The sequence below is a fragment of the Pseudophryne corroboree genome, chromosome 7 (assembly GCF_028390025.1).
Source record: "Pseudophryne corroboree isolate aPseCor3 chromosome 7, aPseCor3.hap2, whole genome shotgun sequence".
Classification (NCBI taxonomy): domain Eukaryota; kingdom Metazoa; phylum Chordata; class Amphibia; order Anura; family Myobatrachidae; genus Pseudophryne; species Pseudophryne corroboree.
Genome location: NC_086450.1, coordinates 270,563,101 through 270,586,238, shown reverse-complemented (window position 1 = coordinate 270,586,238; position 23,138 = coordinate 270,563,101). Strand labels below are relative to the sequence as shown.

Here is a 23,138-nt window from a genome sequence, read left to right as displayed (position 1 = left end):
TATCCTGTGCGGAAAAGGATGATGTCACACAAGCATGGTAATCATCTGTGTGGCATTATCCTCAGGAGAAACATTATAGATAACAAAAGTTAGCAGTAACATGTCAAAAAAATAGCTAAAAAGATACAGCATTGGGCCAGAAATGTGGTCTCAGACCAAGCAAACTTATTTAATGTATAAACTTTAAGCTTGCCACCCATACTGATCATCCAGATGTTTGATATTTAATTGACTGCATAACAATTAATGTGCGTGCAACAAAAGACAAATCATGATCTAAATTATTTCTAAAATCATTTATGAGGTTGCTCGAACAGCCTTCTAAATTTCTGTCAGCCATGGTCTCTGAAAAGGTCAAATTTATTTATTTAGTTTAAAATTGATAATTTTAGAAACAATTTTTACTACTGCACATGCTTAGAATCTTAATAGGTAAGAAGTCTGGGTACTGTATAGTTTGATCTGCCAGATTTACACTGCTCTGTGTGTTTGGTGCAGGGATAATCAATACAAGCTCCTCTGCCCTGAGTTCAGCTCGCTTTGTTGGCTGCTTTGATGGAAAATGGTGCCATTAGCACAGTAAAATGATCTGTGCATGTGTAAGTCGCGTAAGTCACATGAGGAAAGGGAACGCAAAAGTGTCTCTAACTTGGCATTTGGGCCTTTTTTTTACATGCCTGATGTTTTTTTATAATCAGAAAATCAATGAACCTCACACAAATGATTTCTTCTTGAAAAACACCAAGACCCTATCCAGCTGTATCATCTGCCCAGAAAGCACCTGTATGACGTTATCCTACCAGAGCCCCTATAATCTTATACTTGAATAAATGTTAATTAAGTATCTTCCAGAAATGCTGTTAACATGGGGATCCAGACTATAGGTTGATAATGTCTAGATCAACAGTTAATAGGTCGACCATTTGAACCAGTCAACCTTTTGTCCTTGTCAACCTTTTCCTGTATCGACCTTCATATATCGACCTTTTGGCCAAGTTGACCTTTTGTCAATGTTGACCATACGGGGTTAACCTAATGACTGTCAGCCTAGACATTGTAGATCTTGTATACCACACCTGTTACCATGCATGAGGTGCAACTTTACAAGTATTCAATACAATACAATACAAAGTATTTCAAAGAATTAATTCAAAGCCTTAAATAACAACATCTAAGTAGTTTCATCAGTGTGATTTCCTTTTACAAAGTGAGTCACATACAGTAGCGTATACAATATAAATGCCTTTTTCACTAATGGAATTGCAGGTGTGATGCTCATAGAACATTGTTTTCATGAAAATAGAAAACTGGCTGCAAAGAATGTGTGCATACTTCACACAGCAACATGTCTATTCCTGGAGAATAGGATAAAGCCTGTAAAGCTTTCTGTGAGTCAACAGCCAATTAAAAGAAATTGCATTTGTGAAATACATTTCTAGATACATAAAGCATATTCTGTGATTGATTTGCAATTTAAATTTGAAAACTGTAAACTATGTAGGTTTTCAGAAATAATCAAGTGATTAACCCAAGCTCTGTACAGTTACACAATTATGCAGAGCACTGTTTGTGTATGTATGACAATATCACATTACTGCTCTTCCTTAACACAAGAGGTGGTGTCTAATGTATCGCTTCACTTTAGTTTATTTTGCTCAGGTACACAGAAGATCAGTGAAACAGACACAGATCAAAAGGATGGCTGAAACTGTCACTATTTTTCAGGTTCATTTGTATACCTCTGGCAATTCTTTATATGATATGATTCAACAGCGCCATCTACAGGATTTTTTTATTTAAACATTGCAAACATAATTTTCATCAGTTAACTTTAAATGGCAAGAAAAATAAGGCAAATTACCTAGGCTAGAATAAGAACACAATTTTCCTGTTGCCACTATAGCCTTGCCACTGAGATCTGTTCTAGTTAGGGTTCTGTAAAATGACTGGATAGAATAACATTTGTATATGTTTGTGCACTGCTATTGTGCTATTTTAAAGGTTTTCTTCACAAATGGACATTTGATTTAAAACCAGGGGTGCCTCGGGGCACTTGCAGGCGTGCCTTGGATTGGTGGTCCAGGATCAATTCAAATTATTTGATTTATGGCCAATGTAATAGGCTGGTGGCTGCCAATCATAAAATATGTGACAAACAGAAGCAAATTTTGTACCTCACCACATAACTGAACCCAAGGATTACATATAAATACAATTTACTTAATTTAATATTCCTTTCTAAATTTCTCAATAAGAAACTGTTGACCTAGGGGTGCCATGAAAATAATTCTGATACTCTAGGGCGCCGTGATTCAAAAAAGTTTGGGAACCACTGCTCTAATGAATTAATCAGTCTAGAATAACTGGTATATATCTTTTTTTGTACTGCGTATAGTATTGTATGAATAAAGTATATAAATGTCCATTAAGATTAGATATTTTAAAAAAAAATACTAAAAGATTTAGGAAATATTTTTACCATCTCAATAGGACACCAAGAATTGTAAGGATAACATTCCGATGTAACAGCTAACACTGCTAATGTTGTACAAAATACTGCAATTTGTTGCAAACTACAGCATACTTCATGACATTTTAATAGCAAATCATAGCAACTGTGCCTTTGACAACATTCTTGCTTATTTACAGCAGCAAACCTGTAAAATGTTTGATATTTATGCAATGAAACTGCTCATTAAAACAGAATAGTAATAAGATGGCAGTTATAGAGATTATACACATGTTGAAAGCAAAACAAACACTTACTGACATCCCGGGAAAATGTCCACCATTTCAGGATGGAAAGCATTGGGGAAAAATAAATGTGTTATACATTTAGAAACAAAATACCTAAACATAACAGCACGCATAAATGAAAACTGACTAACATACCTTGGTAAAAGTGTTCTCAACATTTAGAAAGTTTAATTCAATAGTTTATATGCCACTTTTACTAAATGTGTTATTTTTACATTTCTGATTTCCGTCTGTGTTTTTCATCAAAACCTTTAGCTTTTATCATTAAGAGAGAGGATATTTAAATTGCCGTGAGATACAACAGTATGTCCTTGTGGATGGAACTGCATCCAATGCTCAGCCAAACAGTACATTAAATGTGCATACACACTGTGTATGCAAAGCGATGATGTAACATCACTGGGCGGAAATTAGCACAGTGCATACACACTGAGCGATTTTCACCCGGCCCAGCGGTGTTCACGGGGGTGAACCACTTTCCACAGTAGGAGACTGTGGAAAGTGGTTCAATCGGCCAGTAAAACAGGCCGATGGACGGCGGCGGCCAGCGATGATGCAGAGGCGTGCATCAGCGCTCACCGGTTATTGCCTGGCCATACACACTAGGCGATTTTGAGCTCAAAGTAGCTTAAAACTCCAAAAGTGAGCTACTTTGAGCGCAAAATCGACTAGTGTGTATGCATCTTAAAAATTAAAAAAAAATGGCAATGAAAATAAACTTCCTTGGAGATCAGCAATACTGCTAGGAAAATGTCATGCAATTTATGTTTGTACGTTTCATAAAGGCTGAAGTTCTGGCAAAACAATCTCAAGTTTCACTTTTTCTTTGCCAATCTACATCTATGGGGGGTTTCAATTCCATGTGCTGACCACAAAATATTGTTCAAACACTGGAACATTTTGGCTACCAACATGACCAGTTTTCCTTTGCGTTGGTGATGAATTTCTACTAATAATATGCCCTTCAGACGCACAAATCTGATCACACTACGCACCTCAATGTTTCCACCATCCCCGCCATCTTACAGCTGATGTTGGGACAGTATGACTGATGTGAAGTGCAGTCTAATTGGCCATGAGGGGAAGCAGTGGTATATCTACTCTGAAATGGTGGGAAATTAGAATGAAATAGAGAACATTACACATGTGAAAGGTCTTGTTAGCTTACTTACTGAACCACCCTTGCATATATTTATGTATACACACACTTACAGTTGTGCTCATAAGTTTACATACCCAAGCAGAAATTGTGATTTTCTGGCCATTTGTCAGAGAATATGAATGATGACTCACAAACTTTTCTTTCACTCATGGTTAGTGGTTGGGTGAAGCCATTTATTGTCAAACAACTGTGTTTACTCTTTTTAAATCGTAATGACAACAGAAAGTACCCAAATGACCCTGATCAAAAGTTTACATACCCCAGTTCTTAATACCCTGTATTGCCCCCTTTAACATCAATGACAGCTTGAAGTCTTTTGTGGTAGTTGTGGATAAGGCTCTTTATTTTCTCAAATGGTAAAGCTGCCCATTCTTCTTGGCAAAAAGCCTCCAGTTCCTGTCAATTCTTGGGCTGACTTGCATGAACTGCACGTTTGAGATCTCCCCAGAGTGGCTCAATGATATTGAGGTCAGGAGACTGAGATGGCCACTCCAGAACCTTCACTTTATTCTGCTGTAGCCAATGACAGGTCGACTTGGCCTTGTGTTTTGGATCATTGTCATGTTGGCACGTCCAAGTACGTCCCATGCGCAGCTTCCGGGCTGATGAGTGCAAATTTTCCTCCAGTATTTTCTGAACATGCTGCATTCATCTTGCCGTCAATTTTGTCCAAGTTTCCGTGCCTTTGTAGCTCACACATCCCCAAAACATCAGCGATCCACCTCCGTGTTCCACAGTAGGAATGGTGTACCTTTCATCATAGGCCTTGTTGACTTCTCTCCAAATGTAACGTTTATGGTTGTGGCCAAAAAGTTAAATTTTGGTCTCATCACTCCAAATGACTTTGTTACAGAAGTTTGGAGGCTTGTCTCTGTGCTGTTTGGAGTATTGTAAGCGGGATGCTTTGTGGCATTTACGTAGTAATAGCTTTTCTTCTGGCGACTCGACCATGCAGCCCATTTTTCTTCAAATGTCTCCTTATTGTGCATCTTGAAACAACCACCCCACTTTTTTCAGTCCTGTATTTCAGCTGAAGTTATTTGTGGATTTTTATTTGCATCCCGAACAATTTTCCTGTCAGTTGTGGCTGAAATTTTTGTTGGTCTACCTGACCGTGATTTGGTTTCCACAGAATCCCTCATTTTCCACTTCTTAATTAGAGTTTGAACACTGCTGATTGGCATTCTTAGTTGCTTGGATATCTTTTTATATCCCTTTCCTGTTTTATACAGTTCAATTACCTTTTCCCGCAGATCCTTTGACAATTCTTTTGCTTTCCCATGACTCAGAATCCAGACACGTCAGTGCAGCACTGTATGAAAGATGCAAGGGTCTTTCAGGAGTCCAGAAACTCACTGACCTTTTATACACACACACACTGATAACAAGCAAACAGATCACAGGTGAGGATGGTTACCTTTAGTAGTCATTCAAACCGGTTTGTGTCAACTTATGTGCATGTTATCAGGCCAAAATCTCCAGGGTATGTAAACTTTTGATCAGGGTCATTTGGGTAGTTTCTGTTGTCATTATGATTTAAAAAGAGTAAACACAGTTGTTTGACAATAAATGGCATCACCCAACCACTAACCATGAGTGAAAGAAAAGTTTGTGAGTTATCATTAATGTTCTCTGACAAATGGCCAGAAAATCACAAATTCGGCTACGGTATGTAAACTTATGAGCACAACTGCATGTATATATATATATATATATATATATACACACACACACGTATATATGAATGTGTGTGTGTGTGTGTGTGTGTGTGTGTGTGTGTGTATGCTCCATTAAAACTGTGTCTGATATATTACTTGCACAATGTAAAAGAAACAGTTTACTTATTCAGTTTATTCAAGCAATAAAAAATAAATTGTTTTAACATTTTCCATGCAAACTAATGAATGATGATACATGTGATTTAAAGAACAACGGGCCTAATTCATGTCTGTACACAATGGCCAATGTTCACGCAACTGAGCGATTATCAGCAGACTGCGCATGTGCTGCGATTGCAATGCACATGCACCAAGGTGCCGCTGCAACCCTGCTTGCAATGAGGATTTCATGGAAAAGTGATTGATAGAAAGTGACCGTTTGGAAGTGTTAACGGGGAGTTTACAAGGAGTGGTTAGAAAAATGCAGGCATGTTATGGCCATTTTTGGGGTGTATAACTGCCATTAGCTGTGAGCTTGTAAATGTAAAACCATGGCGCCTGTGTCACTACTGCTGTGTTCAGTCTTTATAGCCATAGGCCTACCCTTATCCTCAATGTTCCTCATTTTTGGTATAGGCTGTAAATGTGTACAAAATTGTGCATGAGTTTGCGATGGTTCTGGTGGACGCTTTTCATTTTTGGGCGGGAGCTTCAGTTGCTAACATTACCACTTCCCTGGCCTAGAAAATCGCAACTGCAATTACATTTGAATTGGCATAAAAACATGAATTAGGCCCAATGTGAAGACTCAGTTTTTTTTTACAATTTAAAAGCATGATTAAGAATGACATAAACAAATACCTGTCTGTAACTGGAAGTGAATGCTCCTTGATAAGCCACAATTCCTGAAGAAATGAGGATATCTCCAGTCAGGTTAATGTAAAGGTTTCCAAGTTCTAATGCAGTTTGACTCCATCTTGTTTTCTCCCCACCGAGTCCTCCAATCAACTGTTCTGCACGATCAAGTTTTTTGCTGCATAAATCAACCTGAAAATAATATTGTCTCATTAATTTGAAGAGCAGCAGACAAATCACACTGGAGCTTTTCTGTACTACGAATGTTTACATTTGACAGTATACATAGAAGACAGTATAGGACAGCTGAGCGACGGCTCAGCTGTCCAATAGTATATGAAGTAGCAGCCTGTGGCTCAGTCATTGGCTGAGCGCGCAGGCTGCACAGTGCAGGGAAGAAGGAAGGCGGGTCCCATTCCCTGGCAGCGTGGTAACAGCAGAGGCTCTCGCTCTCCTGTGTCTGTCACAGCACCCTGAGCAAGTAAGGCTGGCTGTATTGTTTCATTCTTTCTGATGGTATAAATGAACATTTTAGGGTCTGGGTACAAATATATATATATATATATTTACCTACCGGTAAATCCTTTTCTCCTAGTCCGCAGAGGATGCTGGGGTCCACTTCATGACCATGGGGTATAGACGGTTCCGCAGGAGCCATGGGCACTCTTAAGACTTTTCAATGGGTGTGAACTGGCTCCTCCCTCTATGCCCCTCCTCCAGACCTCAGTATAGGAACTGTGCCCAGGGAGACGGACATTTCGAGGAAAGGATTTACTTTAATACTAGTGGTGAGATTCATACCATGCCGCACAACATGGCATTCAACATAACACACGCCAACAGACATGAACCAATTGCAGCAACATGCTCAACATGCTGAACTAAAATAACACAACATGTGTAACTAACAACCAGGGCCGGATTAAGCCCTCGGGGGGCCCGGGGCACCAAAGACAGCAGGGCCCCCCAGTGGACCACCAGCCCCCACAGTTCCCCCCCCCCCCCCCCGCTGCTCACCTCCTGCGGTCACAGGCAACGGGAGCCGCGCTGCAGCAGGGGGAGAAGAGAAGACACCAGGCTGCCGGGGTATGAGGGATCCACGCTGCCGGGGAAGGAGTGCGGCTGTGCATGCGGCTTCCTCCCCCCTCCTCTCGGGCAGCACGGTCGGGGACTGAGTCAAGCAATCTCCAGCCTCTGTCGCCAGCAGCATCTCTCCTGGCAGCAGCGAAGGCTGGAGATTGCTTGACTCAGTCCCCGACCGTGCTGGCCGAGAGGAGGGGGGAGGAAGCCGCATGCACAGCGTGGATCCCTCCTGCCCCGGCAACCTGTAGATCGGTGCAGAGCTTCGGCCGGGGAAGCCCTTAAAACAGGGGGGCCCGGGGTACTGACCCCCGGGGCACCCCCCCTTAATCCGGCTCTGCTAACAACTAAACTGCAGGTAAAGTACGCACTGGGACGGGCGCCCTGCATACTCTACGGACTAGGAGAAAAAGATTTACCGGTAGGTATCAAAATCCTGTTTTCTCATACGTCCTAGAGGATGCTGGGGTCCACTTCATGACCATGGGGTTTATACCAAAGCTCCAGTATGGGCGGGAGAGTGCGGATGACCCTGCAGCACCGATTGACCGAACTTGAGGTATTCATCGGCCAAGGTATCAAACTTGTAGAATTTAGCAAATGTGTTTGACCCCGACCAAGTAGCTGCTAGGCAAGTTGCAATGCCGAGATTTCCCGGGCAGCCGCCCAGGATGAGCCCACCTTCCTAGTGGAATGGGCCTTCACCGACATCGGTAACGGCAATCCAGCCATAGTATGAGCGTGCTGAATCATACTTCTGATCCAACGCGCAATAGTCTGCTTAGAAGCAGGACACCCAATTTTATTGGGAGCATACAGGACAAACAATGACACTGTTTTCCGTATACGAGCTGTTCTAGTGACATAAGTTTTCAAAGCCCTAACCACGTCTAGAGACTTTGACTCAGCGAACGTGTCAGTAACTATTGGCACCACAATAGGCTGGTTTATGTGGAAAGAAGAAACCACCCATGGAAGAAAATGTTGACGAGTTCGCAACTCTGCCCTATCTTCATGGAAGATTAGGTAAGGGCTCTTGTGAGACAAGGGCCCCAACTCAGACACCCGCCGTGCGGATGCCAATGCCAAAAGCATCACCACTTTCCAAGTGAGAAACTTCAACTCTATCTCTTGTAGAGGCTCAAACCAGTCCGATTGGAGGAACTGCAACACCACATTAAGGTCCCATGGTGCCACCATTGGCACAAATGGAGGCTGGATGTGCAAAACCCCTTTCACGAAGGTCTGAACCTCTGGTAGAGAGGCCAATTGTTTCTGGAAGAACACCGACAAGGCCGAAATCTGGACCTTGACTGAGCCCAATCTGAGGCCCGCCTCCACACCAGCCTGTAGAAAATGGAGAAAACGTCCCAAGTGAAACTCTTCCGTAGGAGCCTTCTTGGATTCACACCAAGATACATACTTTCTCCAAATACGGTGGTAATGTTTCGACGTTACTCCCTTCCTGGCCTGAATAAGAGTGGGGATGACTGTCTTGGGAATACCCTTTCGGGCTAGGATCCAGCGCTCAACAGCCATGCTGTCAAACGTAGCCGCGGTAAGTCTTGATACACGCACGACCCCTGCTGTAGCAGGTCCTCGCGAAGAGGAAGAGGCCGAGGATTTTCTAGGAGCAACTCCTAAAGATCTGGTTACCAAGCCCTCCTTGGCCAGTCTGGGGCAATGAAGATTGCTCAAACTCTTGTTCTTCTTATGATCCTGAGCACTTTTGGGATCAGCGGAAGTGGAGGGAAGACATACACTGACGGGAAAACCCACTGGGCCACTAGCACATCCACCGCTATCGCTTGAGGGTCTCTCGACCTGGAACAGTATCTCTGAAGCTTCTTGTTGAGACGAGATGCCATCATGTCTACGTGGGGAACTCCCCAAAGACTTGTCACCTCTGTGAAGACTTCTTGGTGGAGGCCCCACTCTCCTGGATGGAGGTTGTGTCTGCTGAGGAAGTCTGCTTCCCAGTTGTCTACTCCCGGAATGAATATTGCCGACAGAGCTTTTAGATGTCTTTCTGCCCAGAGGAGGATCTTCGTCACCTCTGCCATTGCTGCTCTGCTTTTCGTTCCGCCCTGCCTGTTTATGTACTCGACTGCTGTTACATTGTCCGACTGGATCTGCACGGGATGATCTTGAAGATGTACCGCTTGTTGAAGGCCGTTGTAAATGGCTCTCAGTTACAGCACGTTTATGTGAAGGCAGGCTTCCTGACTTGACCATCGTCCTTGGAAGCTTCCTCCTTGAGTGACAGCTCCCCAGCCTCGGAGACTTGCATCCGTGGTTACCAGGAGCCAGTCCTGGATCCCGAACCTGCTTCCCTCTAGTAGGTGAGAGTTGTGTAGCCACCACAGGAGCGAAATCCTGGTTATTGTCGACAGGATTATCTTCCGGTGCATGTGTAGGTGGGAACCCGATCACTTGTCCAACAGGTCCCACTGGAATATTCTGGCATGGTACCTGCCAAACTGTATGGCCTCGTAGGCCGCCACCATCTTCCCCAACAACCGAATGCACTGATGGATCGACACCCTGGATGGTTTCAATATCTGTTTTACCAGTTTCTGGATTTCCAGAGCCTTTTCCACCGGAAGAAATACTCTCTGAACTTCTGTGTCCAGGATCATTCCGAGAAAAGACAACCTTGTCGTCGGTTCCAACTGTGATTTTGGATAATTTATGATCCAACCGTGTTGTTGGAGTATTGACAGGGAGAGCGTGATGTTTTGTAACAACTGCTCCCTGGATCTCGCCTTTATCAGGAGATCGTCCAGATAAGGAATTATATTGACTCCTTTTTGACGCAGGAGAACAATCATCTCCGCCATCACCTTGGTGAATACCCTCGGCGCCGTGGAGAGACCGACAGGTAACGTATGGAATTGGTAGTGGCAATCTTGAACCGCGAATCTCAGATAGGCCTGGTGAGGAGGGTAAATGGGAACATGCAGGTAAGCATCCTTTATGTCTACAGACAACATGTAATCCTCCTCCTCCAGACCGGAAATCACTGCTCTCAGTGATTCCATTTTGAACTTGAAACGTTTCAAGTAGAAATACAGATTTTTCAGGTTTAGGATCGGTCTGACCGAGCCGTACGGCTTCGGAACTACAAAGAGGCTTGAATAAAACCCCTCCCCTTGTTGTGAGTTGTGACACAGGTACCAGGACTATGACCTGATCCTGACATAATTTTTGGATTGCCGCTATTACTGCTTCTCTGTCTGGAGAAGCTGGCATGGTCGATTTGAAAAATCGGCATGGGGGAACGTCTTGAAACTCCAGCTTGTATCCGTGGAATACGATTTGCAACACCAAGGGATCCAGGCCAGACAGAATCCAACCTTGGCTGAACAGCTTGAGACGTGCCCCCACCCGAGCGGCCTCCCGCAAGGGAGCCCCAGTGTCATGCTGAAGATTTGGCAGGAGTAGGGGTAGACTTCTGCTCCTGGGAACTTGAAGCCGCTGTGGACTTCTTTCCCTTTCCCCTACCAGTAAAGAAGGGGGAACCTCTCGCTTTTTTTGTATTTATTGGGCCGAAAGGACTGCATGTGTGGGTGATAGGTCTTCTTTGCTGGTGCAGGCGCAGAGGGCAAAAATGTCGACTTACCTGCGGTAGCAGCTGAGACTAATGCATCTAGTCCATCGCCAAATAAGGCCTCACCTTTATATGGGAGAGCCTCCATGTTTCTTTTGGAATCTGCGTCCGCGTTTCACTGGCGAATCCACAACGCCCGCCGAGCCAATACTGCCATGGTAGCGGCTTGTGAACTCAAGAGTCCAATATCTTTCATTGCTTCTAGCATGTATGTGGCAGCGTCTTTGATATTCCCTAACTTAAGGAGTATTTCATCTTTATCAATCGTGTCAATTTCTGATGACACACTTTCCGACCATTTTTCAATAGCGCGACTCACCCACGTGCAGGCAATAGTGGGCCTGAGCAGCGTACCATTGGCAACATAAATGGATTTTAATGTAGTCTCCATTTTGCGGTCTGCTGGCTCCTTTAGCAAAGCCGTGCCAGGTGCAGGGAGAATTACCTTCTTTGTCACGCTGGACAGTGCACTGTCTAACACAGGGGGTGACTCCCATTTTTTCCTGTCCTCTGCTGGGAAAGGATAAGCTATTTGAATCCTCTTGGGAATACGAAATTTATTTTCAGGATTCACCCACATCCCTTCAAAGAGAGTATTTAGCTCGTGGGAAGGAGAGAAAGTAACTTTGGATTTCTTTTCTTTATAGAAATTTGCCTTCTCCTGAGGTACAGGAGTGGCCTCCGTGACTTCCAAAACTTCCCTTATAGCTATAATCATATATTGTATATTTTTTGCCAATTTATGATCTATTTCTCTGGAGTCTCTATCGTCGACACAAGAATCAGTGTCCGTGTCGCTATCAGTATTCACAATATTCGCAAATGGTCTCTTATGTGACCCAGAGGGGTCACCTGCAGATGGAAGAACAGAGCCCTGAAAAATCACATCTTCCACAGATTTTCTCCAGCACTCAGCATGAGATTCAGATTTATCTAATCTCCTATTGATATGATGCATACTATAATGTATTTCTTTCACCCATGCAGGCTCTTGGTTTGTCGGCAGTGCCACAACATTGCCACTCTGTGTCCCTAAAATGGCTTCCTCCGGGGAGGAACTCCCTGCCTCAGACATGTCACACACGTGTACAACACCTACACAGACACACTTGGACTTATAGGGACAGACCCACAGTAAAATCTGTCAGAGGGACACAGTTTAGGAGCAGCCAGTTCACAACCCCAGCCCCAGTATCTAATGCCTGTGAACACAGAATGCCCACAGACCAGCAGCGCTTTTTACACAGTAATTCACACTTGTAATGCACCAAAAACACTTGTGCCCCCCCTTATTTTCACCCTGATACTTGTAGTCAGAAGTGGAGGAAAGGACCAGCTTTGTCTCTGCAGCCTGAGGAGAAAGAGGAAATTGCGCTGAGCAGTGTGCTGGCTGCCTGAGGAAGAAGCTCCGCCCCCGCAATGGCACGTTTTTCACTCAGTAATCTTTTATAATATTTATACTGGCGGGGGTAGGGCTGTGCCAGAGGCATCTTATGCCCCCTTTTTGCCAGTTTATAGGTATTTTTGCTGCCCAGGGCACCCTGCACCCTGCAGTGCCTGTGTGTGTGGGCAGCAATGGCGCGCTGCGCTCCCGCCAGCCGCATTGTACGTCAGCCGTCACTTTTCTTGATAGAAGATCTGTCTTCTTCTACTCACCTATCTTCTCACTTCTGGCTCTGTGAGGGGGTTGACGGCGTGCTGTGGGAGTGAGCATCTAGACACGGCTAGCGTTCAGTACCCTTCAGGAGCTAATGGTGTCCTGTCAGCCAGAAGCAGAGCCATGAAACTCTTCAGGAAGTTGGTTCCTACTTCTGCCCCCTCAGTTCCACGAAGCAGGGAGTCTGTTGCCAGCAGTTCTCCCTGAAAATAAAAAACCTAACATAAGTCTTTTCAGAGAAACTCAGTAGAGCTCCTCAGAGTGCATCCAGTCTGCCTGGGCACATTTCTAAAAACTAAGGTCTGGGGGAGGGGCATAGAGGGAGGAGCCAGTTCACATCCATTGAAAAGTCTTAAGAATGCCCATGACTCCTGCGGAACCATCTATACCACATGGTCATGAAGTGGACCCCAGCATCCTCTAGGACGTATGAGAAAAAAAAAAAAAAATATATATATATATATATATATATATATATAAAATGTAATCGTAAAGACTTTGGCACTTAGGTACAGTTCGTGATACTGAGAAATGGTATATGTAACAACACCTGGAATCAGTTTAGACACTCCTTGTATGTTGTGTGAGTGGCAGCTTATAAAACAGAAAGATGTGTTTGGTGTACACATATAGTTAAATGCAAGAAATAGTGAATACAAGCGCCCAAGAGTGTAAAAAATATATAATAAAACAGGTGAAAGAGCATAGGAGGGATGATAATATCGTCCCGAATCACTTATCTGGTTTAAAAAAGCTTTGGTCATACAGCCATCATTTGAAGCTTAGTACATGTAAATGAGAGAGAAGACAGCAAACATAGTGTGTACCATTCATAAAATCAAGATATGTCACTGCCTAGTTTCACAAGGCATCATTAGGGAACAAGCTTATTCCCAATTTAACTCAATTAACAGCTTCAGCAGTGAAAAAAATAAAATACATAGATTTAATATAAACAATGACATAAAAATGGCTGGAAAACACACGTACAAGATTTAAAAATATATAAAGCTTATCTGTCCATAAAGGAGATATCAGCAAACAGTCCCAACGTGTTTCGTCCGTCAGTGTCTGGACTTCATCAAGGGGATGGACACAGTGAGCATGAATGCTCTATTTATACCAAAAGGTAGTGATTGTCTATGGCCAGTAATGATGACATCACTTCCTGTAATCATGATGATTTTTTAAAAATTAAGTAGAAGGATCATGCTATTATATATCCCACCCAGTGTTGATCTAGATGATTAAAAAGTGGAAAGACTAAAATAGAAAACGAGCCCAAAGAACAGGGAAATTGTGCAAAGGAACGGCGGTGGAACGCATGCTGGAACGCACCGTCGCCTCGAACATCGGTGGAACGCATGTGGAACGCTCCACCACATTGATTACATCACTTCCGTCGCGGGTAGCGAAATGGCCGGCGGGTGTGAAATATTGTTACATACAGAGATGATATAGCCGCTGTGAGTTGAAATGTGACTCAATCAGAGATTGAGCAGTAATAAGTGACTTGAAAAGAAGTGAAAATTAATAAGCTCTAAAATAGCAGTGGAACGCACCGCCATTGATATAACATCACTTCCGCCGTAAATACAGAATTGACCGGCGGAACTATGTGCTGTGATTAAAAACTTACTGTGAACCCAAAATATGATTCTAACAGTACTAATAGAGTACTACATTATATAAATAGTGTAGTATATAAAGGTAAAAGTGAATCCGGAGTGGTTAGAATGGTGGAAGTCAATGGAACGCACCGCCATTTTGAATATCGGTGGTGGAATGCAATAAATAATTGTAGCTAATATCATATAATAGTGATAGTGCTGACAATTTGAATAGCACTAAAACTAAATACATAGGGGTATATTTACTAAAACTCGTATTTTTCAGAATGAGGTTAAAGTTCAAACACGAATGACATCGAAAGTGTAAATGGCAACTTTTTGAATTTATTACGACTAATTTACTAAGCTGTCGTATTCAGCATTTTCGAGTTTTCCAATGTCGATGTCATTCGTATTTATTGGCAGTGTTTTACGGGAGTGAATAGTAAAACACTGCCGACATTAACACAACGAATCTCGTCCGGATCTGTGAGATCCGTGCAGGGCTTCATTGTGCACCTTCGTAAAAAAAATAACATTGTTACAAATCTAAAAAAAAAAAATGCGTGGGGTCCCCCCCTCTAAGCAAAACCAGCCTCGGGCTCTTTGAGCCGGTCCTGGTTGACAAAATATGGGGGGGAAAAATGACAGAGGTTCCCCCATATTTCATAAACCAGCACCAGGCTCTGCACCTGGTCCTGGTTCCAAAAATACGGGGGACAAAAAGCGTAGGGGTCCCCCATATTTTTGAAACCAGCACCGGGCTTCACTAGCCAGGTGTCACGATCCGGGTATCTGGACGCCATTTCTTACCCATCAGATGCCTCCTAAGGCTGGCTCAGCGCTCCAGGACCGGATTCCATCTGTTATCCTGATGTGTACATTCCTGTATCCTCTCCTGTCACTCTGGGACGCTGTCACAGTAAACGCCATATTACACCTGGCATGGCGTCTCCCGCGGCCTCCGCCGCCGTCCCTGAACTTCTGCATGCAGAGTGTCTGAGTGGCGATTACGTCAGCCGCGGCCTCCGCTGTGTCCGCGTGGTTGGATGTGCATCTGTCAGCCTGGCGCCTCCTGTCTCCGGTGGCCGGCGCCGCCATTACTGTTTTCATTACCACATGGATTACAAACCAAACTTCCCTCCAAGTGTCTGCATGGGCGCAGCCATCTTGGATTCTGTCAGCTGATCATTTCCACCAATCTGTTCTCAGTATTGATAATCTGCATAATTGCCTAGCCAATCCCTTCCTTGCTGCAGGTATAAATACACTGTGCCTGAGCAAGGAAGGCGTCAGTGCTTTGGTTGTCAAACCTAGTTCCTGTTTGTCTCTCTCCTGTGATTGTCTTCCAGGTTCCAGCTCCTGTCTCAAGACTTCCACCATAGAGACCCGCACCAGCATTCCACCTGCGGTGTAGCCTGACTCTCCAATCCATTGTGGATTCATCTGTTTCCAGCTACAACATTACCTGCTTCCAGCTCAGCTTCCAGCAGAGTACAGCTTCCCTTAAAGGGCCGGTGTCCTTTCTACACTTTACCACTCTCCACCGGTATTATTATTTCTCCGCTCTCAAGTTCTACATTTCAGTTCATATTTCATCGCTCCCAAGTTCATTTATTATTTAACTGGTTCCAGCCAGTATCCACTCCGTGCTAACAACAGTCTGGTTCCAGCCAGTATCCACAGCAGCTGTTTTATCTTCAGCAACCCAGCTTTTCCTGGAACACCAGCTGGCACAATCCTGGGTTATCTCCATTGCTACAGTCGGGCCTGGTAAGGACTTTCCATCTAGAAGATCATAAGAACTATCTCACACTACCAGTGCCCTGTGGCTCCTGCCATCCTGTAGTACCCAGGAACTGTATTTATTATTTGCTGACTTTTACGTTTTCTTTTACTGCTGCTGTGTTGTGGAGTTGTCATAATAAACATCATTGACTTTTATCCAAGTTGTCGTGGTCACGCCTTCGGGCAGTTATTATTCATGTTACTTACATGTCCAGGGGTCTGATACAACCTCCCAGGTTCCGGTACATCTCAGCCCCTACAACTGAGGCTGCCTCCCGTCAGCTCAGGCCCTCAGTTGTGACAGTAAGCACTGACCTAATGAATCCAGCCGGAGACCAGGATCAAGCGGCCAGGCCGATGCAAGAACTGGCAGCCCGACTAGAACATCAGGAGGCTGCACAGGGCCACATCATCCGCTGTCTCCAGGATCTCTCTACTCGGCTGGATGGGATTCAGACAACTCTCCGTGGATCAGGCGCGTCTGGTGCGTCAACCACAGTGACTCCAGCTATAACCCCACCCACCTTACCCATTTCTGCTCCACGTCTTCATCTTCCAACGCCAGCAAAATTTGACGGATCTCCAAGATTCTGCAGGGGATTTCTCAACCAGTGTGAGATTCAGTTTGAGCTACAACCTGGCAATTTTCCCAGTGACCGTACAAAAATTGCCTACATTATTTCTCTTCTCAGTGGCTCAGCCCTTGATTGGGCATCACCGTTATGGGAGAGGTCCGACACCCTGCTATCTTCCTACACTGCCTTCGTGTCAACATTCAGGCGCATCTTCGACGAGCCAGGCCGGGTAACCTCAGCTTCATCCGAGATTCTCCGTTTACGCCAGGGGTCACGTACTGTAGGACAATATCTGATACAGTTCCAGATCCTGGCATCCGAACTGGCATGGAACGACGAGGCCCTGTATGCTGCATTCTGGCATGGCTTATCTGAGCGTATTAAAGATGAGTTAGCTACCAGAGACTTACCTTCTAAGTTAGATGAGCTAATCTCACTCTGCACGAAAGTTGATTTACGTTTCAGAGAGAGAGCAACTGAGCGTGGAAGATCATCTGCTCCAAAATCTTCTGCTCCTCCTCCTCGTCAACTGTCACCATCTAAAGATGAGCCCATGCAACTTGGCCGTTCCCGTTTAACTCCTGCTGAGCGCCGAAGACGTCTCTCCGAGTTTCTCTGTCTCTATTGTGCAGCTCCGTCTCACACCATTAATGCCTGTCCCAAACGTCCGGGAAACTCCAAATCCTAGCTCGCCAAGGAGAGGGCCGGCTAGGAGTAATGATCTCCTCTCCATCTCCTCAAGATTGTAATCTCCCAGTCTCGCTTCAAGTTGCTCAACGTTATCGGAACGTCATTCCGGAGCAGCTGGGAACTTTATTACCGAAGCCTATGTTAAACGGTGGTCCCTACCCACCGAGAGACTTCCTTCGTCCATTTCTTTAACTGCCGTGGATGTCAGCAAAATTTTTGATGCAGTTATTTCTTTAAGGACTCTACCAGTTCGTCTGAGAGTGGGAGTTCTTCATTCCGAACTTATTTCTTTTTTAGTGATTCCAAGAGCCACACATCCTGTGGTCCTGGGCCTTCCATGGCTCCGTCTTCACAATCCTACAATTGATTGGACGACTACGCAAATCCTGGCATGGGGTTCCTCCTGTGCTGAGACATGTTTGTTTAAAGTATTGCCTGTCTGTTCTTCCTCCCCCAGGTCGTCTGATGTTCCACCTCCTCCATATCAAGATTTCACGGATGTGTTCAGTAAAGCTTCTGCTGATATCCTTCCTCCTCATAGAGAATGGGACTGTCCGATTGATCTCGTTCCAGGGAAGGTTCCACCTCGAGGCCGAACTTATCCGTTGTCTCTGCCTGAGACGCATTCTATGGAGGAATATATTAAAGAGAACCTAGCAAAGGGGTTCATTCGACCTTCTTCTTTTCCAGCCGGCGCAGGCTTCTTTTTTGTAAAAAAGAAAGATGGTGGTCTGCGGCCGTGCATCGACTACAGAGGTTTGAACGACATTACCATCAAGAACCGTTATCCTTTACCCCTGATTACTGAGCTCTTTGACAGAGTTAGCGGAGCTACCATCTTTACAAAGCTGGACTTGCGAGGTGCATACAATCTCATCCGGATCCGTGAGGGTGACGAGTGGAAGACCGCCTTTAACACCCGTGACGGACATTATGAGTACCTCATCATGCCCTTCGGATTGAGCAATGCTCCAGCTGTCTTCCAGCATTTTGTCAATGAGATCTTCAGAGACATTCTATACCGTCATGTCGTGGTCTATCTAGACGATATCCTCATTTTTGCCAACGATTTAGAGGAACATCGTTTTTGGGTTAAAGAGGTTCTGTCCCGTCTCCGTGTCAATCATCTCTATTGCAAATTAGAAAAATGCGTCTTTGAAGTCAAGTCCATTCCGTTTCTAGGGTACATTGTGTCCGGTTCCGGACTAGAGATGGATCCTGAGAAACTACAAGCAATCCAAAATTGGCCGGTACCCTTAACCCTCAAAGGGGTCCAGAGGTTCTTAGGGTTCGCCAACTATTACCGAAAGTTTATACGAGACTTTTCCACCATTGTGGCGCCTATTACTGCTTTCACTAAGAAGGGTGCTAACCCGTCCAAGTGGTCTGAAGAAGCCATGCAAGCATTTCATCTTTTAAAACAAAGGTTCATCTCTGCGCCTGTTCTGAAACAGCCTGACATCGACTCTCCTTTCATCTTAGAGGTGGATGCCTCCTCCGTTGGAGTAGGAGCGGTGTTATCTCAGAGGGCTAAAGATGGCCATTTACACCCTTGCAGTTTCTTCTCCCGGAAGTTCTCCCCAGCTGAGCGCAACTATGCCATTGGCGACCAGGAGTTGCTAGCCATCAAGCTCGCTCTAGAAGAGTGGAGGTATCTGTTGGAGGGAGCTTCTCATTCAATCACCATACTTACAGACCACAAGAACCTTTTATACCTGAAGGGCGCACAATGTCTCAACCCTCGTCAGGCCAGATGGGCACTTTTCTTTTCCAGGTTCGACTTTAAACTCCAGTTCTGTCCGGGCTCTCAGAATCGCAAGGCCGATGCCCTTTCCCGCTCATGGGAGCAAGAAAATGAGTCAGAGTCTTCAGACAAGCATCCTATTATAAATCCGTTGGCATTCTCCACGGTAGGGATGGACTCTACGCCCCCATCAGGGAAAAGTTTTGTGAAGCCGATGCTAAGGAAGAAGCTCATGCATTGGGCCCATGCTTCCCGTTTTGCCGGACATACAGGTATCCAAAAAACCCTGGAGTTTATCTCTAGGTCCTATTGGTGGCCAACTCTGAAAAAGGACGTCTTGGAGTTTATTGCATCTTGCCCAAAGTGTGCCCAACATAAAGTATCCCGCCAGTCGCCTGCGGGGCAACTGGTTCCACTATCCGTTCCCCGTCGACCATGGACCCACTTGTCGATGGATTTCATTACAGACTTACCCATGTGCAACAAGTTCAATACCATCTGGGTGGTAGTTGACCGGTTCACCAAGATGGCACACTTCATTCCTCTCACCGGTCTTCCGTCAGCTTCCAAGTTGGCTCAAGTATTCATACAAGAGATCTTCCGACTCCACGGTCTTCCTGAAGAAATTATCTCAGATCGAGGAGTTCAATTCACAGCCAAATTCTGGCGAAGTTTATGTCAAGTCCTCCAAGTCAAGCTAAAGTTTTCCACGGCTTACCATCCTCAGACCAATGGTCAAACCGAGAGGGTGAATCAGGACTTGGAGGCCTTCCTCCGCATCTATGTGTCCTCCTCTCAAGATGACTGGGTTCAATTACTTCCCTGGGCCGAGTTCTGTCATAACAACCAGTATCATTCTTCATCTGCTTCAACACCATTCTTCACTAACTTTGGATTCCACCCTAAAGTCCCTGAGTTCCAACCGCTTCCAGCAACTTCTGTTCCCGCAGTGGATATCACCTTGCATCAGTTTGCCAATATCTGGAAGAGCGTACGATCAGCTCTGCTCAAGGCATCGTTCAGGTACAAGAAGTTTGCGGATAAGAAGCGTCGAGCAGTTCCTGCTCTCAAGGTGGGTGATCGGGTATGGTTATCCACGAAGAATTTGAGGTTAAGAGTTCCCAGTATGAAGTTTGCACCTTGCTATATCGGTCCTTTCAAGATTGAACAAGTCATCAATCCTGTTGCTTACAGACTCCAGTTGCCTCCCTTCTTAAAAATACCCAGGACATTCCATGTTTCCCTGTTGAAACCGCTGATCTTGAATCGGTTTCATTCCTCACTTCCTCCAACTCCGAAAGTCCAAACTCAACGAGGCGTTGAGTATGAAGTGGCCAAGATCCTGGACTCACGTCACCGTTACGGTCAACTACAATATCTTATTGACTGGAAGGGTTATGGTCCTGAGGAACGTTCATGGACCAATGCTTCTGATGTCCATGCTCCTGCCTTGGTCCGGAGATTCCATTCCAAGTTTCCTCAAAAGCCAAAGAAGTGTCCTGGGGCCACTCCTAAAGGGGGGGGGGGGTGCTGTCACGATCCGGGTATCTGGACGCCATTTCTTACCCATCAGATGCCTCCTAAGGCTGGCTCAGCGCTCCAGGACCGGATTCCATCTGTTATCCTGATGTGTACATTCCTGTATCCTCTCCTGTCACTCTGGGACGCTGTCACAGTAAACGCCATATTACACCTGGCATGGCGTCTCCCGCGGCCTCCGCCGCCGTCCCTGAACTTCTGCATGCAGAGTGTCTGAGTGGCGATTACGTCAGCCGCGGCCTCCGCTGTGTCCGCGTGGTTGGATGTGCATCTGTCAGCCTGGCGCCTCCTGTCTCCGGTGGCCGGCGCCGCCATTACTGTTTTCATTACCACATGGATTACAAACCAAACTTCCCTCCAAGTGTCTGCATGGGCGCAGCCATCTTGGATTCTGTCAGCTGATCATTTCCACCAATCTGTTCTCAGTATTGATAATCTGCATAATTGCCTAGCCAATCCCTTCCTTGCTGCAGGTATAAATACACTGTGCCTGAGCAAGGAAGGCGTCAGTGCTTTGGTTGTCAAACCTAGTTCCTGTTTGTCTCTCTCCTGTGATTGTTTTCCAGGTTCCAGCTCCTGTCTCAAGACTTCCACCATAGAGACCCGCACCAGCATTCCACCTGCGGTGTAGCCTGACTCTCCAATCCATTGTGGATTCATCTGTTTCCAGCTACAACATTACCTGCTTCCAGCTCAGCTTCCAGCAGAGTACAGCTTCCCTTAAAGGGCCGGTGTCCTTTCTACACTTTACCACTCTCCACCGGTATTATTATTTCTCCGCTCTCAAGTTCTACATTTCAGTTCATATTTCATCGCTCCCAAGTTCATTTATTATTTAACTGGTTCCAGCCAGTATCCACTCCGTGCTAACAACAGTCTGGTTCCAGCCAGTATCCACAGCAGCTGTTTTATCTTCAGCAACCCAGCTTTTCCTGGAACACCAGCTGGCACAATCCTGGGTTATCTCCATTGCTACAGTCGGGCCTGGTAAGGACTTTCCATCTAGAAGATCATAAGAACTATCTCACACTACCAGTGCCCTGTGGCTCCTGCCATCCTGTAGTACCCAGGAACTGTATTTATTCTTTGCTGACTTTTACGTTTTCTTTTACTGCTGCTGTGTTGCGGAGTTGTCATAATAAACATCATTGACTTTTATCCAAGTTGTCGTGGTCACGCCTTCGGGCAGTTATTATTCATGTTACTTACATGTCCAGGGGTCTGATACAACCTCCCAGGTTCCGGTACATCTCAGCCCCTACAACTGAGGCTGCCTCCCGTCAGCTCAGGCCCTCAGTTGTGACACCAGGTACATAATGCCACAGCCGGGGGACACTTTTATACTGGTCCCTGCGGCCCTGGCATTACATACCCAACTAGTCACCCCTGGCCGGGGTACCCTGGAGGAGTGGGAACCCCTTAAATCAAGGGGTCCCCCCCTCCAGCCACCCAAGGGCCAGGGGTGAAGCCCAAGGCTGTCCCCCCCATCCAAGGGCGGCGGATGGGGGGCTGATAGCCTTTTGAAAAAAATGTGACTATTGTTTTTAGTAGCAGTACTACAAGTCCCAGCAAACCTCCCCCGCAAGCTGGTACTTGGAGAACCACAAGTACCAGCATGCGGTGGAACCACTGGTACCTGTAGTACTACTACTAAAAAAAATACCCCCCAAAAAACAGGACACACACACCGTGACAGTATAAGTTTATTACATACATTCACACCTCCAAACATACATACTTACCTATGTTCACACGTGGCTCGGTCCTCTTCTCCATGTAGAATCCTAGGGGTACCTGTGAAAAAAATTATACTCACATAATCCAGTGTACCTTCTGTTCTTTGTATAATCCACGTACTCGGCAAAACAAAAAAACGGAAACCCGACCACGCACTGAAAGGGGTCCCATGTTTTCACATGGGACCCCTTTCCCCGCTGCCAGGACCCCCCCTGAGGGTCCCTTCTGCCAATCAGGGAGCGCCACGTCGTGGCACCCTCCTGATTGGCTGTGTACTCCTGTAGTGTCTGTGAGGCAGCACACGGCAGAGATACAATGTAGCGCCTATGCGCTCCACTGTATCCAATGGTGGGAACTTTGCGGTCAGCGGTGAGGTTACTTTCGGTCAACCGCTGACCGCAAAGTTCCCACCATTGGATACAATGGAGCGCATAGGCGCTATATTGTATCTCTGCCGTGTGCTGCCTCACAGACACTACAGGAGCACACAGCCAATCAGGAGGGTGCCACGACGTGGCGCTCCCTGATTGGCAGAAGGGACCCTCTTTGACAGTAGTCAGGGGGGGTCCTGGCAGTGGGGGAAAGGGGTCCCATGTGAAAACATGGGACCCCTTTCAGTGCGTGGTCGGGTTTCCGTTTTTTTGTTTTGCCAAGTACGTGGATTATACAAAGAACA

The 23,138-nt window shown here is 45.5% G+C and overlaps 1 protein-coding gene across 1 annotated transcript in view; it reads right to left on the bottom strand.

The window, feature by feature from the left end:
- DNAH7 (dynein axonemal heavy chain 7) overlaps nucleotides 1–23,138 on the bottom strand; it is a 1,092,938-nt gene that overhangs the window by 275,652 nt on the left and 794,148 nt on the right. Inside the window, exon 45 of the mRNA XM_063934143.1 lies at nucleotides 6,439–6,624. Within this exon, the coding sequence (XP_063790213.1) occupies nucleotides 6,439–6,624 (186 nt within the window). The remainder of the gene's footprint in view (nucleotides 1–6,438; nucleotides 6,625–23,138) is intronic.